The sequence below is a fragment of the Molothrus ater genome, chromosome 3, assembly GCF_012460135.2.
Source record: "Molothrus ater isolate BHLD 08-10-18 breed brown headed cowbird chromosome 3, BPBGC_Mater_1.1, whole genome shotgun sequence".
Classification (NCBI taxonomy): domain Eukaryota; kingdom Metazoa; phylum Chordata; class Aves; order Passeriformes; family Icteridae; genus Molothrus; species Molothrus ater.
The window spans coordinates 3,379,478-3,404,331 of record NC_050480.2 but is presented as its reverse complement, the minus strand read 5'-3'; the positions used below and the strand labels follow the sequence as shown (position 1 = coordinate 3,404,331).

Here is a 24,854-nt window from a genome sequence, read left to right as displayed (position 1 = left end):
CTAAAGGTTTGTGGGCAATTGCCTGTATGCACTATTGGCCAGCTACCACTGCAGTTGGTGTAGCTGCAGAGCAAAGCTCTGCATGTGGATGCAAATTGTTATTTCCCAACTCTATCTGCCTTTGTGGACCCTGTTGTTTGCTTGGTAGAAACTTCATTCAGTAGTTTCCTTCTGTGTGTAGTGGAAAACTTCATAGCACTCATTACTTAAGTCCCTAAATTCTGAGTTTTATATCAGAGGATTTTAGCAGTTAACAACCTCACCTTGAATATTGTTAATTTAGTGCATAAATGGGCTGAATGAATAGTTTTAGTCTTACTCTTCAACCATACAGGAAAAAAAAAAGAAAAAATGAATCAGTTTTAGTACAAATAATACAGCTCCACATCTACCTCCATGATCACCCTGTGCTCCTGTTCTCTGGAGCTCTGGTGATTTTTAGTGAGTGGATTCCACCCTGGTTTCCTACCATGTAAACAAATAACTTGGTTAAATGAGGACAGTTTCTAATGAGCACAAAAATGCCACTTTAAAGGTAGCTTTATGATTAATCCAAATTCTTTGCTTCAAGCAGTCTGATCATCACTGCCTGGAGACTCCGGTACAAGCTGAGAGAGGGAAGCAGCAAAAGCACAGCTGTACCTGAGAGCACCAGGCAGGACAGTGGTGAGCAGAACCATCCTGGGAGATGTTTTGGCTGCCAGCAGGGGAGATGGAGTCTGACAAGCCAAACACAACTTTGAAATAGGAAAACATTACACTGTTTCTTCCTACTCCTCAAATGTCAAGTTTTTGCAGAAAAGGGACCAAGCATTGGGCTGGTGTTTAGATGGTATTTGTGTTTGGATTTAGTTTTTCTAATGGAAAAGTTGCTATTCCAATAGGATTAAACGTGTTATTTCTATGTAGAACCATTCTGCATAGTAGGGGGGACTTTAAATGGGTGTCAGATAACATTTAAGCCATTCAAATGAGAAAGTGGAGAAGGAAGAAAGGGAGGATTCTCTTAGCTTCATTTTGCAAAATTCCTCTCATGTAATTCAGGAGCTTGGTAATGGAAAGCTCTGTAGGAAACCAGAGCTGTCCCTGGCACTAAGGGACAGTTGAAAAGAGAGTCAAATCTTGGCTAAGTGAGAAGTGGGATTGTGGTGTTTGGGGATCCCTTTCAGAGGTGGAAGACAATGCTGGCCAAGGACAGCATTGCTGTCTGAAATGCATCTGAGATGTAGAACAGCCCTGGCACCCCTGGCCAGCCAGAACAAGCCCCACTGTACAAGTTTGTTCCTTGTGATGGGCAGAAGTTTGGCTTCACTGTGAAACGCAAAATTTACACAAATCAAACCAGCACCTTCACCCTTAAAAGCATGTCTTGATTTTCCAGGATAAACCTTTATTACACAGGAGAGACTGAATATATTAAACATTTTTAGGAACAAGTCAAAGATAAAGAAGAATTTCAGCTGTAGACTTCAATAGTAAATAGAGCTATGTCTCTTCGGGAGGTGTTTAACCATGCCTTATGTTACACACTTACCATACACTATCCATACAAGTGCAAATTCCAGAGGTAAGACTCTGTAAGGACTGTAATGCTTTCTCTAGGATAACTTAAGTACCTCAATGGCATCTCTGGTTTTTTGATTCACATCTCACTTCATATTAGGTTTATAATCACAGCTATTTTTCCCCTGCAGGAAGACACTGCAAGAGAGCTGCCACCATTTGACCCCTACAGAATACTCTCAGAATTCCGAAAGAAACACAATCACCTCGTAGCTCCAGCTCCTGCAGCAGCATCCCAGCCTGGTGCTGACACCACTCCCTCTCTCTCTGCTGTGTTTAGGCTGGCATTTGCTGATCAAACCTACCCCTACACTGCAGCTGTTCTGGTGCTTCTGCTGCTCATTGTCCTGTCCTTGTATCTGCTTTGATGTTGCTCTTCCTGTGTCTTCAGTGGGAGTGCAGTGGTGCTCCCACCATGCAGCTTTTAGAGTTTCTTCATTGAAGATTTCAGTGTCAGGGGCTTGAAAAAAAAGTTTTTAAATAATCCTGTCAGCACATGTCTCGTACAGGCAAGTTCTCATCTGCACTCAATAGTTATGGAATCTCTGAACTATTTGTGTTGGCTTCTGTTATAAATGTTGAGATTCTTTTTGTTGTTTGTAACTGAACCTTTTGTTACGACATTTAAAAAGTATTAAATACATTGGAGCGTGGTCTTTAATTACCCTGGCATTAGTGTGGGGCTGTCTTTATACTGTGTCAGAAAACTTTCAGTTAAACACTGATGCATCTGCCTTTTCCACTCTAGCTCACTCCTACTCCTTGGCTTTCCTTACCTTATTACAATAGGGACATTCACCAAAGATGACATTAAAGCTCTGTCTGCTGGTAGGAAGGCCTTGTAGCCACTGCAACACAAGAAGTGGGTTAAAAGTCACGTTGGTTTCATCTCCAATTAAAGAAACATCTATTAATTACCAGAGTTCAGCTGATGAACATCTGAAAGGGTGCATGCAAAGTCAGCCTGTGCTTCCCTTTCCCAGAGAGCTCTCATGTAGGAATTGGGGGTGACAGGACACGTGACTGCCACAATGTTCCTCATGGGCTCTCGCTTAATGCAGAATGCAAGTGGCCAGTGCTTGTTGTGCAGAAGGTGCCAGCCAGTTGATGCCAGTTTGTGCCCCTGGTCCCTTTACCTCATAGAGACAGGCCTGGTGGAAAGGCTGCCCACAGCGAGGATCATCACACACGTGGTCGGGCGCGCTGCCCTCCAGCCGATAGGCGTAGCAGATCCCACAGTCCTTGGCAAAGTCCTGCAACACAACAGCACGGCTGAAAGGCAGGGCTGGGCTGCTCACACACAAACAGCTTCACCTGTGGTTTTGCTTTTGCAGTTTTTGTTGGCTAGAATTACTGTTTTTTGCTTTTAAGATATACACGTTTATGCCACAATGGCTTAGAGTGACACTGGGTTCCGGGTGTGGAAGACTTGACTGGGTTCTGTTTCATCCCTTACTGAATTACATCTCATTCAGCAAGCATTTTCATACTTTTGAGCACTTTTTGTTTATTAACCACTATGATGTGTCATTAGACACAGATCAGATCTTAATATAGAAGCTTCCTGAGTGAAAGCAAAGCTCGTAATCCAGTGTTAAAGCATTGTCAAAAATTAGTTCCCAGTTTGTTTGAAATGCACCAGTATTTGGATGGCCTCTCGTCCCCTCTAAGCAGTTCCACCTAATTAGAACTGAAGTCATCAACATCCATAACAGAATGTTTGGATTTTCCACATCTCATTAGCCACTGTGGAACATCCTCTTTTCCTTTTAATAGTGGAGCCTGTTATCAGTGCCCTCACTGCTATGAAGGCCACAGGGAAGTGTGCACCTCTAATCAAAGGTTAACAAGCTCTGACAACTGTTGCTTGAAGTTCAGAAGTCCTTGTGACAATGAATTAATCCAATTACCTCTCAAAAGTCCCTGATTGTCCCTGGCTCTTAGAAAGTGACCATTTAAATGTGACTTATTCAGCAATAACGACTGGTCGTTAACCAAAACCAACTTACACTTTTTTCCAACACAGCACGAGATGGAAAATCAATTCCTAGGAGCTCTCTCAAGTTCTGTAACAAACTGACTTCTGGATCCCTGTGGGTGGGAGAGGGGAGAGAAAAACCCACATGAGGAATGGCAACACCATTTGGGTTTCCAGCCTGCTTTACCAGGGCCACTCACCACAAGTGCATGTTGTTGTTGAGTTTAGTTCTCAGAGGGTTCACTTCTGCAAACAACAGACAGGAATAATGGCATCACCACAGTGAGCCTCCCTGGTTTCAGGTGGAGATCTGAGTCCAGAGGAGAAACCAGTGGAATTTGCTGCCTTACCGTGACCTGCTCCAAGGAAATAACACTCTGGAAGCATGTTTGGATGGCGAGGATCAACCTCTATGTTCACTGAGACATTGTTCCCTGAAAGGAGAAAGCAAGGCCATGGGGAAGCTTTGCAGTCAAGGATTTGAAAAAGGAACAATTTTTAAAGGCAGTTTTAAATTGGTTAACTCAGGCTGGTTTTCGTTAGGATAAATAATAACAAAGTTGGGAGGTACCCAAATGATTGTACAAAATATCAGTATATAGCAAATACTTACATTTCCACAAAGTGTAATTAAAAGTAGCAACTTAATTAATTAAACCTGTCAGGCTTGTGTTTCTTTTAAACTTGGCTTAACCTTTACATTTATTCAGAAAGAAGCATAATCAACCCAAGCTCGATGACAACATCCATCCAAAATCTTGGTGAAACTTTAAAGGTAGAGACATGTAACTTACTAATTCATTTTTATCTTTTCTAGTCAAAAAGAGAAACCCAAACCCAATATTAGCAGCAGAAGTCAGTCCCCTCCCCAGCAAATTCCAGGACTGAGACAACAACGCTGTATTTTTGAAACAGCAAATATTTGGCTTTACAAGACCCCCACCATCCCTGGAAGGGGATGTTCCTCAGAGGGAAGCAGCTCCAAAACATCACAGCAGAGTCTCCTCTGAACAAGCCCAGGTAAAACCCAACCTTTTCTGTAATTAAAGCTGTGTTAAGCTTTCCATCCTGGAAGAGGTGGGAATGAATGAAATCAAAGTTCAGTGGTAGCTGAGGGTTCTCTGTGCCTGACAACAAAGGGCTCAAAGCCCTGTCCCTCCTCTGCTCAGCTGCTCTGAGGCACTTTTTGAGGCTTTTCTTCCCTTTTCCTTGGCCTGTAGCAAAGGGCAGCAGGACCAGGACAAAGCCCCCCTGACTGCACACAAACTGGTGCCTGACCCACGCCATTCCAGCCACTTGCTGAACTTTTCCTGTCCTTCCCTCCAGCTCCTTCCTCCCTGCCTCTACAGCTGTCAGGGACAACGTGGGTCCACTCTGTATTCTCACATTTCTATAATTTGCTATTGGTGATGTGGATTTTTATACTTATAAATTTCCTTTTCCTATGTATGTTAAGACCTTAAAATGCCAGACATCAGCATATAAACTGAGGTACATTTTACAACTGAGGTCTTGACAGGGAGGCCTCATTTCTTTTTTATTTCTATCCTTTCCCCTTGCCTCCTTTAACTCCCTTTTTCCCTTTGGGCTGCACTCTAATAATCCTTCCACTCCAGGACAGGATAAATCTAAAGTTTAAAACTCTGGAATTTGTGACTGAGGTAAGGGCTTCACCTAATCTGATTTTTTTACAAATACTGATTTTTCTAAGGTTACCATGTAAGAGCTCAGCTGTTGACAGTTCCATGTTCATAATTCACAAATACACAACATTTTCCTGCAGAAATTTTCATTTATCTGACACCAGAAAGTTGTAATGAATTTCCCAAACAGGATCAGCATTCTGTTATTTTTTTAATATGCAAAAGAGGAGTTCTATCTTTGGTGTTAAGTGCTGTCTTTCCTTTCCTAAACCCAAAGAAGCACCATCTGATGAGACAAGCAAAACAAAACAGCTCCCTGAGTTTTAGTTCTCAAATCCACTGTATCCCTTTAAATCTTTTCCTACCTATTGCAATTCTTCTGGTTGTAGCGCTCCGTGTGGGATTTTCTGGCTCAAGCACCCATGTCTTCCCATCGATTTCATCAAGGGCATCCCAGAATTCCTTCAGGGATTCCAATGCTGCCAGGAACTGGTTGTAAATGTCCATTAAGGAGTTCTAAGAAAACAAGAAATTTAAACAGATTTCATTGAGTTTCCACCAGCAGCCTGAGAGAATATTTAAAAACCAATTTATTCATTTAAGGAGTGTTGAAATCCACGTGTGTGTCCCAGTGTATTGTGATAGCATAAAACATGGAATATCACCTAACAACCTGATCACTATCTCAAAATTAAGCAGTATAAAAACAGGTGCTTAAGATCAGCTTTCAAACCCTGTAAATAAGGCATAAAAAGGAGAAACCATTTAATAAGCAGAGGATTACACATGGGGGATTTCAATATTTGAGAGTGGATTGCACAGAATCAGAAATATCTTTCATTAGACAGGACAATATACAGGACAGCAACGCTCAAGAAATCTTTTGAAATTATCAGTGGGCAAAAAGAAATCACCATTTCCCCAGGAAAAGACTTCTCCAAGGAGAGAAAATATTTGGTGGTCAAGGGAATCCTTTGCAGGTGCAGATGCCCATCGAGGGACAGATTTCAGATATTCTGAGGTCCAAAAGAAAAAGCAAATTAAACATTCTGCTCTCAGACAGGTATTTTCTATGAATTAAACAAAATACAGAAGGAACGGTTTCCTTTAATCTGTAGTGATTATATTCTCCCTTTCTCACCTGGACAAAGAGCAGCAAATTATCTGAGTGTTCTCCGATGAAGAAATAGAATTTTTCTACATAATAACTTTTTATATTTTGTGCCTGTGTATTTTAGAAGGAACCGGCGTAGCTTGGAAATAAAATGCTACATTTTTTCCTGCTGTTGTTAAATTATATTAAAGTAGGAAAGCACCTAAGCAGAGAAGTGTGAATTCTGCCAATCTCAAAATGTAACGCTTATTATCTTTAAAAGCATTTTGTTACTTTTATAATACCTGAAGTGATATAATAGTGTCAGTCACTTAACCACATCTTAGAGTATAGTATCTTCATCTTAAGTACTATTATTTCCAGTATTTTAATAATTTTCACACAGTCCTGAAATGTGATCTTTTGTGCTCTGATGACACTTAAATTAATAGCATAATTTTCTGGTACTTGCAACAGTTGCTTTCCATTTTGATTTTTTACATTTTTCTATATCACATACAGATAAATCCTCTAATAATCATTTTTATCTTTATCTTCCGGGAATTCAAAGGGTTTCACTAGAAAAAGGAAACATCAAGGGATTATAACCCACAGATAAGTTTTAAAATCCAATTAATTTTAATACTAATTGTAATTTTTCAATGATGTTCCTTAAAAAGGTAGTTAAATCCTTTTTTTTTCTACACTGTTCATTTGATCTTATTTGCATGCTTCACTGATGTTGCCAGCTGTCTCCTGCTCTATACATAAATGCATCTATAGCTATTTAAATACATCACCTGCTTGTCATGCAAACCATGAAAACTCCAAGATTCCTTTTTATTTGATTAACCAACTAATTTTTGGTCGTAGCCCAGCACTTTTAGAACAGCCTGAGATCCCACTTTTCTTTGGTCTAAATTACACCAGGGACCATTGTTAATAACGTCAAACAGCACAACTCTGTTTCCTGGTCCCCCTTGTACAAACGAATTAGAATTTGTGTGAAATATGTCAAAATTCCTTGGAAAACAAGACATTCCTCATTCAGGCTGTCAGTGCTGCTCACCCTCGCTGTAAAAGCACTCACAAAGCCAAACTGGTTCCTCCATCCTCCATAAACACACTGGCTTTGATGGGTCCTCGGAACTGTGACCCCAATGTCACCTCTGTTATCAGATCCATGGATCCCACATCCATTCCCACCACTGACTTTGTCCAGGATGTGAAAATCAGATACCCTGGACCTCCCTGTCTGCAAGGAGAACACACCTTCTCTTTTACCAGGAAAGTATAATGAGATTTCTCAACCTCTTTATTTCCATTTCTATCCTCTGCACTCTCATCTCCTCCTCATCACCAGGACCTCCTCATGCCAGTTCCTTTCTTCTCCAATTCAAACATTCTCCCAAGCCCACCCTTATTGCCCATACACCATTCCCTCCAATCAAAGGAATAAGAAAAAATGGGGAAAAAAATCTCCCTCTACTCTTGGTTCTCATTTCTAGAGCCACAGAGGCTGGGAAGAATAAAGACAAAATCTCGAGTCTTTGCCTGCCAAAAAACCAATGAAGCCTTTCAGGAACTCCTAAGAAGTGCTGTAACCTATATGGCTGTTCTGCCAAATTTCAAGCATCTGCTCCAAATCCTGGATGAACTAAATAGTAGTCAAATGGTAGTAAAAAAAGTTCCAATTAAGATAAATACAGAACAACTGATTGCAAATTATTTTTCAAAAACAGATAAAAATGTAATCTTTGTTCTGAGATTTTTTGGCTAAAATTCTTCCTAACACAAAATTTGTTTATCCAAAATTAAAACAACTGCAAAGCCCCCTAATAAGAAAGGTGAAATAGCCTAAACTATAGGTACCATTACCTTCTTGCCCTTCACGAATTAATAAATAAAATACAATTTAATAAAGCAAACAGTCATAAAATGGAAAAGGGACCACCTAAAGAATTTATGATTCCTTAGATTTGTTTGGAAACACTTTCTCATCAACAGCAGTTTAGCAATTTCCCCTCTCCTTAACAGAAATCAAGCCAAGACACAAGCCTGAAATCTTTATAAAGTGTCTTGTCAACCATCTCCATTTTCTGCATTTACAGCTGGTGCCTGTGAAGTTCCTTTGCCAAGAAAAAGCACAATTACGATGCTTTTTATTGTGTTTTCATCTAAATAACCCAAGAATAATCTCATTCCCAGCACTCCACCTTCTGCACCTTGCATTCCCGTTTCCTTGCTGGCTGCTGCATGACCTCATTAGTCATTAATTTCCACTCCCATGACCTTCATGTAGCCAGCCAGGTGGGCAGTGGTCAGCCTGGAAACCTCACCCTGACATGAGACACCCTGAATCTGCAGAACTGCACTTCCAGCGTGTGCTAAAACTGGAGACAGCACATTTATCTGGTTCTTTAGAAAAAGGCTATAACAGAAATAAGTAGATGTTCTTGCACTTGTCATTGAGAAGCACTCTGCATTTATTTGGCACTTAGAGCAGGAGCAGCAGCAGCAGCATTGCCCTTGGTGCTGATTTCTTACTACTCTAAAACGTCTCCTCTGAGCCAGAATCCACTGGCTGTTGCTGCTCATGCTGTGAGACACCTGCACTGGCTACTGGGCTTGTCATGACGCACAAAACCCCACCATCTTCAGCTTGACATTGTGCAAGTTATAATTATTCATCCAAATGAATATGTCAGAGCAGCAGCAGCAGACCTCTCATCAGAGCAAAAGAAAAATACATCAAAACATTATCAACCCAGCAGGAAGACAGGGACCATAAGGAAAATTACCCATTTTTAATATGGATGCCATAAAGCCATGTCTATTATTATACGGAAGGGAAAAAAAAAAAGAAGAAGGAAAAAAAAAAAACAACAACCCCTCAAGTTTAAAATCCATGAGCCTGAAATAGGCAGCAGCACACACAGGGGGTGGGAAAGAAAAATCAATTACCTGCAATCTATTTATATTTTCTTTCATAGGAGTTTATATTCTAATGGTGCCATTGCACCAATTTAGTTAAGCCTTGTCAATTTATACTTTAAAGGTGTAATAATAAAAGTTTAAGACCAATTGGTACCAAAACACCACATTATTTCACTAGAGCAGAGGTGTAGCCTGTTCTTTTTCCCTTTTAGGAACCAAAATTTTCATGCACTTGAGTGTCTGCTGAATTCTGCTGCCAGTGGTGTTGCAGCATTATCTAAGCTTAACCCATATTTTATCACGGTGTGAGGGCTGCTTGCCACAGTGATTCCCACACATTTGGAAAATAAACACAATTTACACAATTACCAAAGCCATTTGTCCCCACAAGTGTTGGGTTCATGTCACCCCCACACAAAAGGTCAATTTGCAAAAGCTGCTGTACAGCTGAAGCATTTCTGTCCGCTGGTATTTGGTTCAGGAGTAGAGCAGGCTCTCTGCAGCTGGAATTAGTGTCTCACGATTCCAGAACAGGCTCTTCCCTTACACACAAACACCTTTTGTTCATGTTTTAAAGTAGTCCCCAGGTAATTCTAACTGGAAGAAGATTCTAAGCATCAGAGTGTTGTATTTTTAACAGAGGATTTTTCCTTGGCTGTAGTGCCAGTATCAGTATATCCACCCCCATTTTCAACTTGTCCAAGGCTGCTCCATGTCAGGTTTTTCCAGAACATTTTATTAAAACATGAGTCCGTCTTTAAAATTACTAACAGTAAACACAGAGAAGCAGTCACAGTCAGGGATGTTTGAAATGTTGTTAATTTGAGGCAACATAAATTGCAAGGCTGTAAAATTAATAAAACACTGTTGAAAATATATTAAGTTTGAGGTTAAAAACAGCACTTGAAATCCTGGCCAGAGTGTAGGGACTCCAGTAAAATTCAAGGGAAAAACATTTATTTAAACTGCTCCAAACCATATCAGAGAATCAAAACCTAAAATTACATAAATAAATACATTTTTCATTTGCAGTGGTTGATCCTTGCAGTTATTTTCTCTCAATATTAGTGGGTCTGAGGTGACACACAGAACCCTGAGCTCTGCAGAAAAATTATATGCCCAGCTTAAATTCATCCTGCTTAAATTCATCCTGGGAGGTTAAAAAACCTCCCAGCCATGTTCCCTATGTAAGTTTTATTTATTGCTGGGTAGAAATCCTTGTGAGAGTTAAAATTATCAGATATAATTATTTATGTAAAAACTATTTTCCCAATTTAAATGAAATATTAATTATTTTCTACATATAATTCAAATTAACTTGTATCTGAGTGGTCACATTTAAATTCATTTAATAAAGCACACATGCACTATTCAGGAAGAAAGGTACATGAAATAATGTGAAACACAAAAGACTGTGGTTTTTCATAGCAGCAATATCAGTTAAACTACGAAATTAGAATTTCATTAAATACTTTCCTACATTGATTATAACTGGAAAAGTTTCATTAAGTTATGAAAACTCTATAGGATAACTAACTCCTTTTTTCAATGTCTGTCAACTTCAGAGGGTGTTTCTTTTCTAGAAGACAATAATTTTTTCTACATTTCACTTCCTTTTCACTTTCCCACCATAATTCCTAGAGAATTTTCTGTCATATGAACAGCTTAAAAAAGCCCCAACCAGTACACACAACATGCAAGATACATCTCATGGCAAGGAAGATATTTAAGGTACTATGATAAGAATATGGAATGCAGTGCTATTCCATTTTCATGAGCATGTACAGAAATAAAATGCACACAGGGAGAAAAGCTGGAGTTAAAAACCAAAGCCAACCCCTTGTTACCACCCCTCCATTGCATATGTATTTTTATTTTAAAAAGCTGCCTAGTCCAGCAGTTACCTGTGGCATCCAGGAAACAGCAAATGGAACAGGAAAATCCACAAGGCAATCTGGTGGTTCTGTGGGATACTGAGGGAGGGAAAGAAAAGAGAGTTTGGGATTTTTTTTCGTTAGTGATTTAAAGTCAGACTGATACTCAGCTGCCAAATTTGATAACAAAATATGAGCACTTCAAGCATCTTGAGAACTTGGCTCTGAGAGGAAACAGTATGTAAAGCATTTTCAGGAATAGTTATGAATGTTAATTATCATTTAAAGAAGAAAGCTACATGTAAATGTTTTATACATCAGTATTTAGTAAAGGCAGGAGAATCCCAATTTTCTGTGTTCAGTGGTCACAAAGGAACATTAAAGAAACCTTAAGAAATAAAACATGAAATATTTTTTAAAATTTCTCCTCAATTATACATACTAGAAACCAAAGCTTAAAAATCAAACAACCCTTCCATGAGTCAAGAACTAATTTTCATTTAAGCTGAACTATTTGTTCTGAATGGTAACATTTTGTTTTTTAAAACTGAAAGTAATGCAGAGTACTTAACTATTTAAAAAGAGATGAGTGAACATAGACCCAAAATAATAAAAAACCCTCTATCCAAATTAAGAGATAACAATAAGAAAAATTTTTAAAAGGCTGTATTAAAAAAAACAAAAAAAACCAAACAAAAAACTAAACTACAAAAGGTTTGATAACTTCATGACAGCTTATTACAGTTACAACCAAATGTGTGTGTCAGAAATCATCCTACCTTTCTTAGGCCAATTTAAGCAATTATTAAATACAATATTTATATTGGTTTTCTGAGCATGCAGCTAACTTTATCTAGAGAAAGCATTTTCATAGCCCTTGCCAGATCATTCAGATAATTACCAAAGTGTCTCAATTACTGCACATCAGGCAAATCCTTCCAGTGGCCTATTTGAAGCCTTGGGGTCTGAAATGCTCCTGCACTGATCTTAATCAAAGAAACAGCATAACAGAAATAAACACACTTTTATTAAAGCATGTTATCAAAAGAAATGCCTTCCCAAAAAAGACTTCAGCCAAATCTTCTCAAATGCAGTGTCTGTGTGTATGAAGGCAAATCAAATCCCCAGGTCACCAAAACAGTATTTCACACACAGATTGTGTCTGGCAAGTTTAAATGCCAGATATGGTTTAAAAAGGACAAGCAATTGATCCTTCATCATCAAAAACACTTGAAAACAAAATGAAAAAAAATGAAAACAAAAGAAAAGTATGATCACTTATTAAAACAGCCAAGTCTGATAATCTAATCTTTTTGTTCTATACATCTTTAGTTGTTAGATGGTGTTTTTTCTGCCATGAGGAGTATTCAGCTATTTTATTACTATCAAAAAACCCCACAAGCTTGTACAAGGACAGAAAATGGGAATCTCCATTCCTTCAGGACACTGCTAAGTTAAGGCTGAACAGAACCAGCCAATGCACCAGTGCCAGTTTGACCATGGCAGCTGCATGGGAAAAATTAATTTTGCACTGTAATTTTTTCTGCATTTTTATACTTTCAAACAGTTAAAATACTTTACTTTTGTTGTCCTAAGAGCAAAAAAGCCTTAGGGCAACAGGTTGCACCAAATTTCTAGTGTCACACAAAGCATATTTATCCCTTATAAACAACAAAACCTGGTTCCTCTCCTTGCACATTAAATAGCCCATAATTGTACTTCCAGATGGATTTTTTCATCAGTGTATTTAATAATGGCCTGACTAGCAAATTAATTATGGACTCATTACTCTCTGCATGTAGGACAGTTTTACTCTTTCTAAAAATCCACTTAAGCAACACTCACTCCCAAACAGTATTTTTCCCTACAAAGGTAAAGCTTGTTCATGTAATGTAAGACTAAAAAACTTTTAAAAAACCTCCTGGTTTGTGAAGGAGTACAGGATGCCTGTGAGGGTAGATTTCATCCTGTAATACCATGTCCCTTCCTCATGCTTTCAAGATTAAAACTTGAGAGGATGGACCACAGATAGTCCCAAGCAACAACATCCAGACACTTTTAGATCCCTTTTTCCCCTGGACTTATTTTCTGAAGACAACAGTTATTGCCAGGCAATTGCCACCACACAGCCTGGATATTCACAGTCTCTGGTGGGAGATTTATGCCTTGAAATGAGACATTCTAAGAAGAAATGTTGTAATTTGAGTTCAGTGATAAGTACCAGGAAGAATTAAATTTTTTCTGTTTCTGCAAATGCCATGGGTTTGATTTGCAAGTACTGTCAAAATGAGACATTTATTTAGACTAAAAAGAAATAATTTTTCTGACTGACTTCAGTTTTTCATAAATCTTTACATCTCTGACTTTAACAGCAAGACTTGTTAATAACTAACCCAACATCCTCTAATTCTTGTTCTGTGCACAGTCTCTGGATGGAGTGATAATGAAGGAAAGTCTCCCAGATGGCTTTGTCAGTAATCCAGTAAAATGAGTACAATATCAAAGTGTTTTTCATGTAATGCACAGATGCATCTTACAGATAACCATAATCCAATATTAATTTTAAATATAGTTAGCCTGAAAACTCATGAAAAAAAAAATTAACTGACCTATTACTTTGCAGAACAGACACACCAGCAAGCAAACCAACCCTCTAAAATCCCAATGAATTAAGAAAAATCGATATATTTCAAGGAAGCCTCAAGATATTTTGCCCCACATCAATTTACCTTTGCATTTAACTTGAGAGTGATGAGATGCTGCCGACCACAAGAATCTTCAGCTTTTAACTTGACTGTGCTCAGCCCAGTGTCCACATAGGCCACTCTGGAAGAGAGAGGAAAACTCTCAGAGCCCTGCAGTTTGCAATACCCTGATTAGTCTGTTACAAATATTAATCAGAAGGAGACCTATATGCCAAGCATTTCTGCTGCTGCAGATTTACTGCTGTTAATACACCAGGCTAGTGCTTAATGCAGCCATATATCTCAGGGTTATTTACAGTGTGTGTCAGGGCTCACGCTGTGGTCAGTGAGCACCGTGTTGCAGTTTTCCATCAGCAGAACCTTTGACACACACAGCATGTTCCTGTCAGCCTCTACTTATGTACACATTAAACTTCCTGTCAAATCTTTGATCCATTTCTGCAGTTTCTTACTCTATGAGATTTTTATGCTCTTGATTTGCTTTTCTCTCCAATGAAGTTCTCTTTTATTATCCATACTATTATTGTGGGAAATTCAGTGCATATTGGTTCATATTCCAAATTTGATTTTCTGCAGAAAATAGTACCTGAACAGGTACAAAATGAGTTATTTATGATGATTTGCCTTCATTTCATGACAGTTTTACACTGTATTCATGCACCCTAGCAAGCAGAAAGTACATACTAAATGTGAAAAAGTTTTAAAACTTCTGACTCTTTGCTTAAGATGTCACTGGTTCGTGTCTCCCACCACAATGAAGATGGATACAATTGTAAAATATATTGTTCTCTACAGGTGGATTCTGCTTAGTAGTGTCAACAATTGCCAAAAAGGTTCAAACATCCCCATATATTTACCAGTAAAATGGGCAGGTGGATATTTTGGCATTTTTACTATGTCATTCCTGTGTAAAGATAAAAAGCAGTCCAAGATAATTGCACAACTTATCACCCAGACTGATGGAAAGGCCTAACAGAGTTCAGAGAGAGCATCTGCTTGCTGGCCTAAGCAACATTTATTTTTTTTTAAACCACTACATACTAGAAAAAGTCACATGGTTCTCTCAAGAGAAGCTGGCAACAGAGTTGTAGAGGCTTGTGGAAGAAAAAGCAGATGTACACTAAAGGGTTGCACGTCCCTAGGAAGGAAGTGAAAAGAAGAAAATTGTCTATATAAAAGAAATAGCCTCAACAGGAGGGAACTGAAAAATACTCATGGAAAAAGCAGTAGTGGTAGTAAGAAGGGAGAGAGAGATTATTTCATGTTTCATGCTGATTAATGCAATATTAAAGAGACCTGAAGATTTCTGGGAGTAGTTCTCCACAACAGCTGAAAGAAAAGACAAGTCTTGATAAAAGTGTAATTCAACTGGAACCAGTTAAACTTGATATACTTTGAAAGAATTAGAGGATTCTTCCTCAAACTGGGGGGAAAAACATCATTACTCCTGCTTTGTTGCAACTTTACCTCAAAAGTGCATCAGAGTTTTATAAAGATGAGAAACCACCTCTATACCACCCCTCCATCTGCTGCTTCCTGGGCTGGGGGATTCCTAAAGCAGCAGCTAAGGCCCAGCATGGATACTGCAGTGAAAAATGCAGCAGTGTCCACACCAAAGCACAACTGCTGCCTGCAGCACTGTGCTGCAAAGAGCCACAGCAAAGGAAAACATAAATTAAAGGGATGCTACCAAGGTGTCTGGGATTTTACCTGTTCTGACATTCATCTTGTTTGGACCACTTCAACCTTGATTTATAAGAAAAGTATGGATTCTTTTAGTTTAAAGTCACATTTTTTGTATAACCATATAAGGATAGGTGATATTTCACTTATACAGACTTTTATTCCTCTGTAGGCTCTGTCATTTTATCACAGAAAAAAAAAAATTTAAAAGGAATAAAAATAATCAGCATAAAGATGGAAAGCCTCATGTAAATCTCTGAAGTCCAGCATGACACACAAATGACTGAGAGCACAGGACCAGGCAGGATTCCCTGGAAATGCAGAAGGCAAGAGCAGAAGATACTTTGTAGGAAATAAATGGGGAAGTATCATGCATAAGAGCTTTGAGATTTGAGACAACATGGCAACCCTTTTGAATCCCCATGAGTATCATAAGAGTCCTACAGGTCCTATAGCTGATAGTTTGCCTTCCCGGACACTGTCACTGGCTCTACCAGCTTGATTAAGGGGAAGTATTAGAAAAGCCTTGCCTGTAACTTTACTCCTGCAGCAAAATCTCTCTCTCCCCAACCCAAATCTTTCAATTTCTCAGTTGGCTTTGGGTGCAGTCAGCTCCCAGCATGACCCAAAACTTGCCAGGAATGAGTAAATCTGGGGTACACAAGCAGCAAGGGTTTTTCCTAAGAAAAATCCTTAAATAAAGCTCAAGGTGTGAGCAGTGATTGCTCCTCACTGGCAGCACCAAACACAGGCAGCTCTGCTGAAAGATCATTGCAGGATGTTCTTAACTGCCATGCAAAATCAGCCTCAGTTAAGAGGCTTCCTCAGAGAGTCACTTCAGTGCTAAAAGCACTCTGAAATCAAAGGTGTGATTTGCTAATGGAGCTCACATGGCCTGTCCAGGTTATTCTCCTTCCAAGTCAGAGTAAACCTGATGTGATTCCCTATGTGCAGCATAGTCCTTTGATCAGTGACTGACTTCCCCAACCCTTCTTCAAGATTTTGGGTGGTTTTTTTGTTTCATTGGTGTTTTGGTTTTTTATCTATTTTGGGAGAGCAAACATAATTGAAAATATACTTCCCACGTGTTTATGAAATTTTACCTAATATTCTCAGATTTGAGTCTGTGAAATGTGAGTATGGTACAATTACATATCAACAATTGCAACCACTGACAAAAGCTTCAGCTGATTTCTCAAGGGTGTTTTAAATCTTTAAACAAAAGTGGGCCTTGAAATACCCACTTAGTGTTAATCACATGTTGTTTATCTATATAGAAATCAGGTGGGAAAACTCCAAACTGTTCTTACACCTAAGGCTTCTTTGTTCCATTTAGCACAAGATACACCTGATAAAGTTTGGGGTTGAGAGCCTTTCACATTCTCCCCTCCACTCATGAATTTTTTGGGTAGAGTTACCTTTCTGTGGAATAAATAATAAAATCCTCTAAGAAGATCCTTGTGCTGAACAAGCAGGTTCTTTAAAAATTATTATGTTAATTCTAAAAAAAGTATGAAATGTTTTTATGAAAGCATAAAGGTAAATGACGATCACCCACAATCTATAGGGTTAGTCACAACCAACTGTACAAAATAGGGAAAAAGAGAACTATAAATATTAACATTAAATATGTTTAATATACCAGTAGTTTACAGGTCAAAGAAGAAATTATTTTTTAGTAGTGTATCACCTTTCAGCTCAGTTATTTGAGACAGAAAATATGCCTAGAGTTGATACAGGTTTGTTGGGTGTTTTTAATTTAAAAACAAAGCAAAATCAGTTTCTGAATAGGGTAAATGAACAGAACAAGTACATTTGATATGTTCAGCTCACAAATACAAAAGAGCAACAGATATTCTAAAGATGATGTTTGTTAAGAACTAAAATAATCATACCTATTCCAGCCCAGTATTTCTAGATCTCTGACAAGACAGGAGTAGTATTCTGGAGGCCTTGGGATGTGCAGGTCTTGTGTGTTCTTTAAAGCAATTTCCTGTTTAAAAGAACATTAAAAACATCATTAAGAGCAATTTCAATATTTTTGCATCTATTTAGCCATGTGATTTTTGCAATTCATTTGGAAATATTAAGCTTATGTAAAATTAACTGTACACTGCATTTGTTTTGTTATAGCCTCCAGCTAAAGCAGACAAAGAAGCTGTTTGGTAAATTACTTCAGATACTGGTAATGAAAACATCTGCAATTTAAAAAAACCCCACAGATGTTGACAACGGAGTCTTCAGATGCAAATATCAAATGTGTTTCTTTTTCAGCTAATAAATCTGAAGTTAAGCATCTTGACTGAAAGAACATTTCAAAGGAAGGTTCTATTAAGCCCACAGCTGTCTCCTGGGCTCCACTGCCACAAAAGAAAACATATCTATGATATTCCCCATATTTTTAATATTTATACATATATATATATCTATATATATAAATAAACTTTATATAGCAATCAAAAAACAAAATCAGTTTCTCAGTTTTAACATCACAGGATCCCTTGGAGTAAGTTTTGGTACAGACACTCATCAAGAATGTAGTAATGTTTCAAAAAGAACTTTTTGTCAAAAAGTTAATGTTACTGTGAAAAATAAGCCCTAACCATGTGTTTCAGTTGTGTTGTGCTACTTGTTCTTTAAAAGTGCATTTGAGCTAAAACTATGCTTACAGAACACATACATTTATGACATTTAGAATAAAACTATTAATAATTTCAAATAAAATAAATTTAAATGAAAATATAATCTATAAGACAAGTTTAACAATCATTCCTGCCCAGGTCTCCTGCACCGTTGTCAGTGGTTTCATTTTCTGCAGTAAGTGAGAATCACTATTTTGCTATTTTGAATGAATTACACTTTCACTGCATTTTCATTTTCTGAGTGCTTGTGTACGTAGGCAAATAGATTGGAATAACTACTGTAAAGCATTCCAAACCAGACATTCTTATTTAGGCCTATTCCAAGCATAGCAGAGCAGCAGTGTAACGCTAGGAGGAATTTCTGCTGTGGTTTTGAAGAATGCTTCCTGTGTTTTATTCCCAAAGTAAAGTAGGTTGGGTGAAGCATTCATCAGCAAGAATGCTCACAGAATAATGTTTTACTAATAGATAAGAATTCTCAGTTACATGTTGATTAAAGGTTTGCTACTCTTCAACCCCAGACCTGCAAAACCTTTTTAAAAGAAGAATAAACAGCAGCCTCTGAAATATTAGGGAAAAAAAAAAGCTTTCTGCATTTATTTGTCAAATTGTTAGTCAGGTGAAAGCACCTTCAGCAATCCACTGCCTGTAGAGCCCATTGTACAATTACAAGCCTGCTTTACCATCTAGACAATAACAGGAATTCCAAGAAAATCACTGCAAAGAGGATGACTCTACACTGAGATCCCTTGCTGGGATTTTAAATCTTTTCCAACTTCCAAAGAATACAGTCACTCAAAATCCTAAAGGATATTTATACAGCTATTACATGAACAGCATATATACAAAATCACCTCTTCTTAAAATAGTAATTTTAAAAAAGCTATATATCTATGGGACAGTAATCTGTAAAACCCTGAAAGTGAAACCCAAAGCTCTAAGAGCATCCCATGTCCCACACATATATTCTGCCACTCACCAAAACAGTTTTCAGCTCCATCATAAAGCTGACAAGATCTGGGCAGCTGTGCAGCCTCTGGAGGAAAGAGAGGATTAGTTAATTTTCTGCAATTTCTGGTGGTTCAGCCCAACTGTTTTTTCTGGTATTGTCAAACCAAACATAAAAAAACCCAAGTGCATTCCACATGTTTAAATTTTCCAATTACAGAAGAGAAGCTCCAGGAAACTTTACTGAGAATGAAACATCCCCTGGCAGCACTCATTTATGTATTTTCTGAGATACAGTGTCTCAAGCAGCACCTGTGACAAAGGCTCCTCCTTGGAAACAAAGTATTCCTTGGGACTCCAAGGCTGCTGTATCCTCACTCCAAAGCTTCCTTTGGATACTGGGATGTAATTTAGATCCCAAGAATGAACTGAGTCTATTAATAATTAATGTGAATTCTCTCCTTTGCATTGTGAACAAATTGTAAAAAAGTAATACATTAAAAAAAACCCCCAAGATCTGTTCTAATTGAGAGAGTAAAGAAAAATTCCAGTAAAATGTCATAAGTCATTTATTTAAAATTGTTATAGCCTGATCTCAAAAAAAAGAATAAAAGTTGAATAAAAATAAATATTTACTAAATTCCATCCATTTCTCATTATATTGACTTGTAAATCCTCAGACATTTAAAAATAAATCTTGGCTCTAGAGTGAAAGGAAGATTCTTTAATCCTTTTAGAACAGGTGTGCAAGCACAAGATGTCACAGAATCATTACAAACAAAGATTTAAGACTGTTTAATAATAACAACATTTAAAGAAGTGGTTTTAAACTTGTATACCTGCTTTAAAATGTGCTGGTAGCCGTGCAGGATCCTCTTCAGATGCCAGCTGCACTCTATCCTGGACAAACAGAGTTTGTACACATTTCAAACTCACAGTACATGATTTTTCAAAGAGAGCAGAAAGCCTTCTAACAACAGCTTTTCTTGGAAAAAAACAAAGGAAGGAAACAATACTTTAAAACTCTGTTCAAAGTTACTTAAAACTTCCAAATGTCACTATGCCAAAGCCCATTAAAAATTAAGCATCAACCTGCAAAAGCCCATTCTGTGCTGAAAACAACAACATCACTCTTGCAAGCGAGTGTAACTTCATAAAATACACTAATATTTAAAAGTGATAACCAGAAAATGTCAAAGTTACCTGTAATGCAGTTTTAATTACCCAGCCTGGAATGTAATAAAGCTATGGAATGCCACATCTGCTCCCAGTTTGGAGCGGGCTGGCCTAGGCAGAGCTATGGAATACAAAGTTAAAGCTCATCCCTGTACATGGATTAGCCTCTTTCACCCACTTCCCACAGACTGCTGGGATAAACACAGAAATAAGAACAGGGCTTTTAAAGTAAGTTGGGTCATCCCAATTAATAGAAACAGCAAACAGAAAATGAAGTTAAAAAGCTCTGTTAACCATCATTGCTTAAATTGCTTACATAATTACTTAAATTTACAACTTTGCACTGAATTTGCTGTTTCCCAAATGGTGACATAGAAATGATGTATAAATACAAATTATATAAAAAATATAATTTTTCCCAAGTATATTGCTTCATATATGTAAATATAACCAATTAATTACAACATGTTTCAAAGTTAATTAACAAAATATTTTGATATAGGCAATGCTTATTGTCAGCATTTATTAACACTGATGCTGTGCAATTTTGTTGAAAGGTTAAGCTGAAACCAGTGAGAATTAATTAATAACACTGATATTGGAAAAAAGAATAACTCATTTTCATATCCATTATTGCTTTTATCAAAATTAACTTTGTTACATCCCACTTAGAAATTGCTACCATAAAAGTCTCTTACCTGGCATTTTTCAATTGCAAATCCACTGGTAGCAGTATCCTGATGTGGAAGTTTCTACCCTTGAAAAGAAGTATTTAGTTAATAAGAAGGTCAGAAAAGAAAAATATTAGACACTTGTGGGAATGATTCCCCATCAGATCAGCTACTAAGAAAGAAAATGTGTCTTTTCTGTCTTTCAGGAATATTATTCAGAATCTCTTTCCTTAGGGATAAAAAGCAGTATGAGTGACAGGTACAAATAATGTTGATTTTAATTCTGAAGCTGAAGTACTCTTGACCTTTAATTCACAATATTCAGTAAAAACTCTTCAGTACATCACATTTCATAAAGCAAACATAACGCCTTTCAGGAGAAAAAATAATAATAATAAACCTTATCCAAATCTGGACAAGACAAAAACATATAATTTAATCCAAAACATGCTACTGTACATGAAAGTTTGTCTTCAACTCCAGTAAGACAAAACAGATGCTTATCATAAAAGCAACTACATTAAAAAGAACCTTGGGCACTGATCCACAGCATATTTCAGCAGAGTTTTACAAACTGTAAACAAAAGCAGCCCCAAGTACATAAATTTAATTTTTTTTCTTGTTAGTGCAATCCACATGAGGCAGCTTCTAAATACCCTCTACTTGTATTTTCAGTCCTTATTGAGGTTCTCCTTCTACTTTCTTAATAAAACTGAAATAAAAGTCGGTGAAGCCTCGAAGCAAAGGGGGCAGATAACTGATCTTAAAACTTTTATTCCAGACCCTACCCCAGCTCAGGACACCTTGAAGTTGGGAGTACTGGGCTCCCAGCACAAGCAAGGCATGGACATACTGGAGTGAATCCAGGGAGGAGCTCTGAAGGCGACCAAGAGCTCAAAGCATCTCTCATGCCAGGAGAGCCTGAGGGAGCTTGCACTATTTAGCCTGGAGAAAAGAGAGATCATGGATGACTACAGAAGGTACAGCCAGATCTGAGTGGCACACACTAGTGACAGAAATACAGGAAATATCACCTAAAAGGAATGAAAAAAAACCTTAAATGGTTAAGGGGGGGATCAGAAACTGGAACAAGCCATCTAAGAGGTTGCACACTCTTGGTCGGAGATATTCCCAACCCGGGAATATGCAAATATGCAAATGGTCTAAAGCAACTACTTAAGGCAGAGGACCTCCTGAGGTTCCTTTCAATCTCAATGTCAGCTACATTTCTGACAATGCTAGTGGACACAGCCCACGTCTTTTGCCATCTACTTAGAGGAATAAAGCCCTACATTATTTCTACATTAAGGTGCACCCGTTCAGAGCTCGGTGTATGTGGCATTTTAAGGAGCCACAGCTGCACAGTGTCAGTGAAGGCAAAGCCGGGCTCCTCACGCTGCCTCAGGCGCTGTTCTGCCCCCTGCGCCGCGCTTTCCACATCCCGAGGGAGGATGCAGCCGCTTCAGCTGAAGCCTCAAAAGTAAACGAAAAGAAAACACCCACCATCAGCCATTTATGTCAACTTTTACCACAGGCCATGAACGCGGGCACATTCAGCCTCGCCCCAAAACCACTTTTGTCAGCACAACTAACCCAACTAACAACTAACTTCCCTAACAGGAAGCCGTTCCCTGGGCAAACCCGCGGGACGGCGGCGGGAAACGGCACTCCCCAATTCACATTCCCGGCGAGCTCAGCCAGGAACCCCGGCAGGGCTGAACCCCTCCGAGCCGGCAAGGCGGGAAGCGCTTCCCCCTCAGAGCCAGGCGCGGCACGGCGGGAACTCTCCCTCCCCAGACCCGGCAGGGCTGGAAGCATCCCCCCCTCCACCTCGGACTAAGGTCCGCCGGCCAAGCGGCGCCCGGGCCGCGGTACCTGGGCCGTGACAAAGCCCTCGTAGGCGGTGCCGTGGCGGTCCTGCGGCAGCAGCAGCGGGCATTGCCGCAACAGAGCCCGCGCCCCCGCCATGCTCCCGCCCGGCGCCGCCGCCGTTCGAACGCGAGGCCCCGCCCCTGCCCGCGGGCGGCGCACGCGCCTGAGGGGAAGGGAGGGAGGGAGAGGCGGGCGCGTGAGGGGCGGCGCGCGACGGCGAGGCGGGCGCGCACCTGAGGACAGGCGCGTGCCGCTGAGGGGAGCGCGCCTAAGGGGAGCAGCACCACCTGAGGGGACGAGCGCACCTGAAAGGAGAGCACACGAGGAGAGGAGCACACCTGAGGGGGGAGTACACCTGAGAGAGAGGTTGTGTAGCTGAGGGGAGCACAGCTGAGGAGGGGGGAGCGTACCTGAGGGGTGAGGTGCGTGTCACTGAGGGAGCGCACCTGAGGGGGAGCACACCTGAGGTGAGGGTTTTGTGGCTGAGGGAAGCACACCTGAGAAGGGGGGAGCGCACCTGAGAGGAGGGTTGCGTCGCTGAGGGGAGTACACCTGAGGAGGGGGGCGCACACCTGAGTTGAGGGTTGTGCTGTTGAGGGGAGTACGACCTGAGGGGGAGGAACACACCTGAGGGGAGAAGCGCACCTGAGAGGAGAGGAGCACACCTGAGGGGGAGTACACCTGAGAGGAGGGTTGTGTCGCTGAGGAGCACAGCTGAGCGAACCTGAGGGGAACGCACCTGAGGGGGAGCACACCTGAGGTGAGGGATGTGCGGCTGAGGGGAGTACACCTGAGGTGTGAAAGCGCACCTGAGGGGGAGTACACCTGAGAGGAGGGTTGTGTCGCTGAGGGGAGTACACCTGAGGAGGGGGGAGCGTACCTGAGGTGAGCACACCTGAGGGGGGGAGCACACCTGAGGTGAGGGTTGTGTGGCTGAGGGGAGCACACCTGAGGGGGGAGCACACCTAAGGGGAGGAACGCACTCGAGGGGTGAGGTTCGTGCCACTGAGGGGAGCGCACCTGTGGAGTGGCGAACACCTGAGGGGAGAAGCGCACCGCGCTGAGGGCTGAACACCCTCAGGGGAGGCGCGCGCGTCCCGAAGGCGGAAACCCTGAGGGAGAGTCCCCGCGGCTTCCAGAGAACCCCGAGGAGCAGCTTCCAGAATCCCGAGGAGCAGCCCTGTTTTCTCCCACAGCAGGGAGGGAGCGTCTTTTCCAGAGTGCCGAAGGAGCACGGCTTCCCTAGAGCAGAGCCGGGGTTTCCTCGCAATTTAGTACATCCTGAGGGGACTGGATTAAGTAAGGATTAGCTGTTAAGTAAGGATTAATATTAAGCAAGGGCCATAGTAGTCAGCTGACTGTGTCATGGAGATTTTCGTGCTGCCCAGGGCAAGGGGTTACTTGATTTATGCATTCTGTTTTAGGGGTCAACATTTCCTACCATAACACTTTTAGGGTCATGATAGCACTTCTGCCCTCTCACACAGGTGCTGGGATAAAAACCTTCCTCTCTTTTCTGGGTGGGTTGCTGTGAGGATCTGGCAGCCACAGTATGTGGGAAAGCCTGAGGAGAGAAACTTAAAACTTTGGGGTTTTTTGCATGTGTTTTGGAAGGCATTGAAACTTTGCACATCACTGAAGCTGAGCGTCATGCAAGAGTCAATTTCCACCCAAATAGGCATGTTTAAGAAAGAAAACGCTGCTTTTTGCCTAATTAGATTTATTTGAGGAAGAAAATTTTGTTTTATTAAGAGATAGGTGACTTACCACAGTCACCTAAAAGGTGTGTGGCACAAGCAACTGTACCTGTGTGGGACAGGAGGTGGACTGAAAGAGAAATGAAGAAAACCACACAAATGTTTACACCTGCAGCTAAATCCTGTTCCCTTAGCTTGGGAGGTCCATTCACAGGGACTGCCTGGAAATCAAAGATTCAAAAGCAGTGAAAGCCTTTGCAGCTTTATGTTGTTGTAGAGGCTATTGGAAATATAATATAGAATGCACTAGGAGGCAATAGATAGGTGAAAGAGTCCCAAGATTTGACATGTAAACTCATCATGGTAAGATTT

At 40.0% G+C, this 24,854-nt stretch overlaps 2 protein-coding genes across 3 annotated transcripts in view; one reads left to right on the top strand and one right to left on the bottom strand.

Annotated features, from left to right (window-relative positions):
• The window catches only part of VRK2 (VRK serine/threonine kinase 2), a 36,792-nt gene extending 34,563 nt beyond the window's left edge, over window positions 1-2,229 (top strand). The window contains exons 14-15 of one of the 2 annotated variants that reach the window (XM_036381197.2): window positions 575-666; window positions 1,695-1,780. In XM_036381197.2, coding sequence (XP_036237090.1) covers window positions 575-646 — 72 coding nt within the window. In that variant the 3' untranslated portion in view covers window positions 647-666; window positions 1,695-1,780. Of the gene's footprint in view, window positions 1-574; window positions 667-1,694 lie in introns of both variants that reach the window. The other variant, XM_036381196.2, reaches the window with a different exon arrangement.
• FANCL (FA complementation group L) lies at window positions 1,370-22,881 on the bottom strand. The gene is made up of 14 exons (XM_036381198.1): window positions 22,789-22,881; window positions 20,941-20,999; window positions 19,906-19,966; window positions 19,098-19,154; window positions 17,372-17,469; window positions 13,818-13,914; window positions 11,119-11,187; window positions 5,550-5,700; window positions 3,892-3,975; window positions 3,742-3,787; window positions 3,573-3,654; window positions 2,700-2,816; window positions 2,340-2,411; window positions 1,370-2,023 (listed from the first exon to the last, which is right to left on the bottom strand). The coding sequence occupies exons 1-14, from the start codon at window positions 22,879-22,881 to the stop codon at window positions 1,988-1,990; spliced, it is 1,122 nt and encodes a 373-aa protein (XP_036237091.1). The 3' UTR covers window positions 1,370-1,987.
• Window positions 22,882-24,854: the final 1,973 nt, after the last annotated feature.

What these genes read in the sequence shown, in the direction of transcription:
- FANCL (XM_036381198.1), bottom strand. Translation starts at nt 22,881, where the DNA reads ATGGCGGGGGCGCGGGCTCTGTTGCGGCAATGCCCGCTGCTGCTGCCG. An exon ending in AACCAGAAGAATTGCAATAG is followed by an intron (nt 3,976 to 5,549) that starts GTAGGAAAAGAT and finishes TTCTCCTTTCAG; the next exon opens with GGAACAATGTCTCAGTGAAC. An exon ending in AATGTCCCTATTGTAATAAG is followed by an intron (nt 2,024 to 2,339) that starts GTAAGGAAAGCC and finishes TTTTTTTTCAAG; the next exon opens with CCCCTGACACTGAAATCTTC.